Raw genomic sequence first — 7382 nt, 5'->3', positions numbered from 1 at the left:
CGACCCAGGGATGTGTGGGCTTTGGGGACCTTTAACAGAATGTGACTGGCAGAACGGGTGTTGTATGTGGAGGATTAGGGCTGCAATAGATATCTCAGATAGTGGGAGTGAGGCCTAAGAGGGTTTGATAAATAAGCATCAACCAGGAGGTCTTGTGACGGGTATACAGAGATGATCAGTTTACATAGGAGTACAGAGTGCAGTGATGTGTCCTATAAGGTAGAGACAAATTGGTGGCAAATCTGATGGCCGAATGGTAAAGAACATCTAGCCGCTCGAGAGCACCCTAACCTGCCGATCTAAAAATAATGTCTCTGTAGTTTAGCATGGGTAGGATGGTCATCTGAATCAGGGTTAGTTTGGCAGCTGGGGTGAAAGAGGAGCGATTACGATAGAGGAAATCAAGTCTAGATTTAACTTTAGCCTGCAGCTTTGATATGTGCTGAGAGAAGGACAGTGTACCATCTAGCCATGCTCCTAAGTACTTGTATGAGGTGACTACCTCAAGCTCTAAACCCACAGAAGTCGTAATCACACCTGTGGGGAGAGGGGCATTCTTCTTACAAACCACATGACCTTTGTTTTGGAGGTGTTCAGTACAAGGTTAAGGGCAGAGAAAGCTTGTTGGATGCTAGGAAAGCTTTGTTGTAGTGCGTTTAACACAAAATCCATGGAGGGGCCAGCTGAGTATAAGACTGTATTATCTGCAAATAAATGGATGAGAGAGCTTCCTACTGCCTGAGCTATGTTGTTGAAGTAAATTGAGAAGAGTGTGGGGCCTAGGATTGAGGCTTGGGGTACTCCCTTGGTGACAGGCAGTGGCTGAGACAGCTGATGTTCTAACTTTATACACTGCACTCTGGGGCGGCAGTTAGCCTAGTGGTTAGAGCGTTGGACTAGTAACCGAAAGGTTGCAAGGTCAAAATCTGTCATTCTGCCCCTTAACAAGGCAGTTAACCCACTGTTCCTAGGCTGTCATTTTAATAAGAATTTGCTCTTAAAACCTCTTTGGGATAGGGGGCAGTATTTTCACATCCGGATGAAAAGCGTGCCCAAAGTAAACTGCCTGCTTCTCAGGCCCAGAAGCTAGGATATGCATATAATTGGTAGATTTGGATAGAAACACTAACGTTTCTAAAACTCTTAAAATGATGTCTGTGAGTATAACAGAACATATTTGGCAGGCTAAACCCCTAGGGCAAACCATCCAGGAAAAATTTGAGATGACTGTGTTTTCTATGGGATTTCTATGGGAATCTAGATTTATGAGGCACCTGGTTGCAGTTCCTATGGCTTCCACTAGATGTCAACAGTCTTTAGAAATTGGTTGATGTTTATCCTTTGAGAAATGAAGATGTACAGCTGTTCAGAATGAGTGTCAAGCCAAGTGTACTCTTTTGTTTGGTGCGCGCGCCACGAGCTCCACGTTGATTTTATCCGCTATTGAACACAGTATATTCCGTCTTAAATTTGATCGATTATTTACGTTTTAGGATACCTAAGGATGGATTAGGAAAGTTGTTTGAAATGTTTGGAACAAGTTTACAGGTAACTTATTAGATCATTTGTAGTCATGTTGGGCGAGTTGGAACCGGTGTTTTTCTGAATCAAACGCGCCAAATAAATAGACATTTTGGGGATATAAAAAAGTAGTTTATCGAACAAAATGATAATTTGTGATGTTTCTGGGACATATTGGAGTGCCAACAGAAGAAGATATTCAAAGGTAAGGCATGAATTATATAGTTATTTCTGACTTTCGTGTCGCACCTGCTTGGTTGAAATATGATTTTCATGTGTTTGTATGGTGGGGTGCTGTCCTCAGATAATCGCATGGTTTCTTTCGCCATAAAGCCTTTTTGAAATCTGACACGGTGGCTGGATTAACAAGAAGTTAAGCTTTAATTTGGTGTATTGCACTTGTAATTTTATGAAAGTTAAATATTTTTAATAATTTAATTTGGATTTCGCGCTCTGCAATTTCACCGGATGTTGTCGAAAGGAACGTCTATCCGTATTAACTGACTTGCCTAGTTAAATAAAGGTAAAATAAAAATAAATAAAACTCTTGAGCGAGGTAGTTAGCAAACCAGGCCAAAGATCTCTCAGAGACACCAATACTCCAATAGCCGGCCCACAAGAATGGAATGGTCTACCGTATCAAAAGCTTTAGACAAGTCAATAAAAATAGCAGCACAACATTGCTTAGAATCAAGGGCAATGGTGACATCATTGAGGACCTTTAAGGTTGCATTGACACATCCATAACCTGAGTGTAAACCAGATTGCATACCAGAGAGAAAGCCAGACATCAAGAAAGCCAGTCAGTTGATTACTGAGATGTTTTTTCCAACACTTTTGATAGACAGTGCAAAAGAGAAATAGGCCTATAACAGTTAGGATCAGTTTGATCTTCCCCTTTAAATAAAGGATGAACCGTGGCTGCCTTCCAAGCAATGGGAACCTCCCCAGAGAGGAGAGACAGGTTAAAAGGTCAGAGATAGGCTTGGCGATGATAGGGGTAGCAACCTTAAAGAAGGGTCAAGTTTAAGGAGCTCCTTTAGCACCTCTGACTCAGTGACTGTCTGCAGGGAGAAACTTTGTAGCGGGGCAGGGGAAGAAGAGGGAGGAGCGTCGGGGCTAGTGGCATTAGAAGGGGTGGGAGATTAGGAAATGTTGGATGGACAAGGAGCCATGGCTGAGTCAAATAGGAATCTTGACATAATGAAGTGGTGATTAAAGAGCTCTCTTCTTGGTAGAGACATGCAAGGTCATCTGTACATCATTCAGCAAACTAATACAGCCCATCGCCTGATGTATTGTATGCTAAATCAGAGGAAAGCAGCCTCCATGACTGTTGTCATTAGTCCATTAGGAGCTTTTTAAGTTCTGTACACTAAAAAAAAGGGTTCCAAAGGGGTTCTTTGGCTGTCCCCATAGGAGAACCTGTTTTGGTTCCAGATAGAACCCTTTTGGGTTCCAGGTAAAACCTTCTGTGAAAATAGTTTTACCTGGAACTTACAAGGGTTCTCCAAAAGGTTGTCCTATGGGGACAGCCGAATAACCAGTTTAGATAGCAGATTGTTGATGTATGTATAATGCATTTGATACAATGGTTGCGATACAACTACTAGTTTTTCCAAAACATGTAACACAATATTGGGTGGTATCTAAGACTAAATGTGTTTTTAATTATCTGCACAAAGGTCTCAAAAGAAGGAATTCACCAGTTAACCTTACTCAAGATGTGATATTATTACCAGTCTGGGTGGAGGAGGCCACCACCATCAACTCTAAAATATATCTTAAAAGTTTGCCTCTACTGCAGTAATAGGGATAATTATTTAAGTACACATGTATGGGTGGTTTCCTGGACACAGATGAAGCCTAGTCCTGGAATAAAAAACATTTTCAACTGAGATTCTCTATTATATATTAGTCTAGGACTGTGCTCGGGAAACCGTCCCGTAGTGTAATGTTGAATGGATGATGATTGTGTCATGGTAATGTACATGAAGATGTCTTAGTCTCTAGACTCAAACAAAAGTAAACAAACTTCAATCAAACTTTCCTCCATCTTGATCTATGCAATAATCTCCTCACTAACAGGTATCTAAATAGGAGATGTACTTGTACTGCAGAATGTTAACAAATGTTGTGTTTTTCTTCTCCCCCAAGCATCTCCAGGCAAGTCATGTCAGGATCTGTGAATACCTAGACAGTGACTTCAGCTAACAGAACAGATGTTGAAACCTGGTGTTACACGCTTGTATGTTGTTCTTTTAATAGCCCTAATCCTGCGGTTTCCTGTGTGTGTGTGTGTGTGTGTGTGTGTGTGTGTGTGTGTGTGTGTGTGTGTGTGTGTGTGTGTGTGTGTGTGTGTGTGTGTGTGTGTGTGTGTGTGTGTGTGTGTGTCTGTGTCATGCCATGTGTGTGTGTCATGCCTCCTATCACTTTGTTCTGATTAAACACAGACATGAGCCTGTCATGCTGGTGTGAGTATAACAGGGGGATGCAGCAGAGCACGGGTTAAGACATAACAAAGTTGGGTCATACAGCCATTTGACTGTTCAAATATATATTTTTATTGCTGACAATGTAGTCAACTTTTCAAATCCTTCTATTTGTGTGTAATCTCTGTAACAATGATTTATAAGGCATGTACTGCAGAGGAAACACGGGGATGGTCCGAGGTGGTGTGTGTGTTACCACTTTTGACTGTAAAAACAGGCACCAATAATATCCTCTAGATATTTTGAGGTTCACAAAACTAGCCAAAGTAAAATAAGATCCCATATACTTAATAGGTTACATTACAAAATAATGAGTAATTGCAGTGAAAGCTCAGTTAGATTTAATCACTGTAACCTGGGCCTATAAATCAAAAACTGAAAATATAATGTATACCAACACAAAATTAGCCTTTTTTTTCTCCATTTTTGAAAGGCCTACATCTCAGTAGCACACACATACACCAAATCTGGGTTGGATTGCGCAGAAACCTTCCCAGTTTTTTATATCCAAAGCTCCACCCCAAAATAAGTTTGCCATGAACTCCCTCTATGAGTCTTACACTGCTAGTATGAGAGGGAGATGCAGAGTGAAACGGGATCCTATTCCATTCACAATTAATTCATTTATATGTTGGAATATGCATTACCAAAATATCAGGCAGGCGTTTCACACCTCATAGCAGGTTAATTATTGTCTTGCGATTCGACGCACAAAAGAGATGGGCACTGGACGGCGACTTTCAGCAATTTCAGTCAACTCAATCCTGCGAAATCCAGGTTATTGCGCCCGGTTCGTTGTAATTGCAGTTGTTTTTATCCAGCTGTGCGCAACGTTTAATTTAGAAACAGAAAACCGGATCGTCTACTCTGGACCTAAGGGATCTTTTTTCGGTTATTCCGTGGATTTTTTCTACAATAATGCATCTAGGTGAGTGCGCATTAATCTTACCACTCAGTGGTGTTTTAGGAAAATGTCACCACAATATACACAATTCTTTTCACTTCAAGAGTGATTTAAATGATTCCGTACTATTTGATATTCTTGTCATTCAATGTAGTCTAATTTCACCCATGGTCTACACGACATTGTATCATGTTATTGGCCTATATGCTACCACTGGGGTTTAGCCTACTATTTCGATTTGAATAACGGTTAATAGGGAACCAGCAATGGACAAGCGCAGGTTGATGCTTATTGTCATGAATCTTGCCCTGGGGGCAGAACTGAGAGATTCCTGCTAGATAGGGCAGCTGCAAAGTAGAAATGTTCTATGTCGAAAAAATAATGATAAAATCAAAAATTGGATTTTTGGTGTTAATTAAAGGTTAGGGTTAGGCATCAGGGTTGCCAGTGTGGTTAAGGTTACGGTTAAGGTTAGGTTTAAAATCAGATTTTATGACTTTGTGGCTGTGCCAGCTAGTGACTACTCTGCAGAGCTGCCTCCAGAGCTTCAGATTCATGACAATAAATGCCAACCCGCTTACTCTCATGGGGTGATATCTTCTTCAATGGAAGCTCCACACGAAAAAAGGATCGTTTTTATTAGTCCATTCCTAAATGTTTTGCATGTCAGCAGTCAAGTTTTTAAGATATCGGACTTTCAAGAAGCAAATTGTTATCGGCCACATCATCATGTTAAGTAGGCTATTTTCCATTAGATTATTTTGTGGTATATTCCAGACAGACATATTCAGCATTTTTGCGGATTTGGATCAAATAAAGTGAAAATGTAAATCATTGGATGAATAGGGATTCCATGGACTTTGAATATCCCCCCCGCCCCTTTCTGGAATTGCATTATATACAAAAATAGAAATGCAACAATTTCAAAGATTTTACTGATTTACAGTTGTTATAAGGAAATCAGTCAATTGAAATGTATTAATTAGGCCCTAATCTATGGATTTCACATGACTGGGAATACAGATATGCACCTGTTGGTCACAGATACCTTAAAAAAAGGTAGGGGCGTGGATCAGAAAACCAGTCAATATCTGGTGTGACCACTATTTGCCTCAAGCAGCGCAACACATCTCCTTGGCGTAGAGTTGATCAGGCTGTTGATTGTGGCCTGTGGAATGTTGTCCCACTCCTCTTCAATGGATGTGTGAAGTTGCTGGATATGGGTGGGAACTGGAACGCGCTGTTGTGCACATTGATCCAGAGCATTCCAAACTTGCTCAATGGGTGACATGTCTGGTGAGTATACAGGCCATGGAAAGAACTGGGCCATTTTCAGTTTTGAGGAATTGTGTACAGATCCTTGCGACATGGAGCCATGCATTATCACTCTGAAACATGAGTTGATGGCAGCGGAAGAATGGCAAGACAATGGGCCTCAGGATCCCGTCACAGCATCTCTATGCATTCAAATTGCAATAGATAAAATGCTATTGTGTTCGTTGTCCATAGCTTATGCCTGCCCATACCATAACTGCACCGCCACCATGGGGCTCTCTGTTTACAACCTTGACATCAGCAAACCACTCGCCATACATGTGGTCTGTGAGGATGGTTGGATGTACTGCCAAATTCTCTAAAATGACATTGGAGGCGGCTTATGGTAGAGAAATTAACATTAAATTATTTGGCAACAGCTCTGGTGGACATTCCTGCAGTCAGCATGCCAATTGAACGATCCTTCAAGTATCTGTGGCATTGTGGTGTGTGACAACACTGCACATTTTCTTGACCCCATCACAAGGCACACCTGTGTAATGACCATGCTGTTGAATCAGCTTCTTGATATGCCACACCTGTTGCCCAAATTTTTAGAGAAATTAGCTTTTTGTGCATATGGAAAATGTTTGGGATCCTTTTCTGAGCTCATGAGATATGGGACCAACACTTTACACTATTCACTTTTCTCAAATTTATGGATTCATGGGTGCTATTAGCCTACAGTAGAAGGGAAAGTCTCATGCAGGCCTAGTTTACAATGGGATAACTCTAGAGATATAACTTTGACATAATCGTTAGGCCTATAATGTCAGGAGTTAGGTTACAATGCTCATTTTGCTAATAGATAATAAAGACGACCCATTTACTCAAATCTGAGGGTCACCATTGACATCGGGGCTGAGCTGATCGATGTTTAAACACATTTTTAGAGGCCAGGCCTATATCAACTCTCCTGTCACAGCTTTCCTTCTACTGTCCTCAGAGGCAGAGTTGTTTTGATGCCATTGACTTAATAAATATTCCCATTTTCTGACACCAGCAGCGAGGAAATTGTTTGTCTTACTCCGTTGGGGGGAGGGACAGATGTGTGTTGTGGAGTCATTACCAAGATGTTGATTCAGTCCAATTGTATGAGTCAGCTCTTTTTCTCTGGTGCTTTATTTAAGCTTGTCAGGACAGGACAACGG

The 7382-nt window shown here is 41.1% G+C and overlaps 1 protein-coding gene across 1 annotated transcript in view; it reads left to right on the top strand.

Annotated features, from left to right (window-relative positions):
• The first annotated feature begins 4545 nt into the window (after positions 1-4545).
• LOC118399708 (integrin alpha-5-like) overlaps positions 4546-7382 on the top strand; it is a 73961-nt gene continuing 71124 nt past the window's right edge. Inside the window, exon 1 of the mRNA XM_052473947.1 lies at positions 4546-4941. Within this exon, the coding sequence (XP_052329907.1) occupies positions 4733-4941 (209 nt within the window). The 5' untranslated portion in view covers positions 4546-4732. The remainder of the gene's footprint in view (positions 4942-7382) is intronic.

Source organism: Oncorhynchus keta, chromosome 21 (genome assembly GCF_023373465.1).
Source record: "Oncorhynchus keta strain PuntledgeMale-10-30-2019 chromosome 21, Oket_V2, whole genome shotgun sequence".
NCBI classification, from domain to species: Eukaryota; Metazoa; Chordata; class Actinopteri; order Salmoniformes; family Salmonidae; genus Oncorhynchus; species Oncorhynchus keta.
Note: the sequence above shows the minus strand (reverse complement) of the source record. Positions and strands in the feature narration are given on the sequence as shown.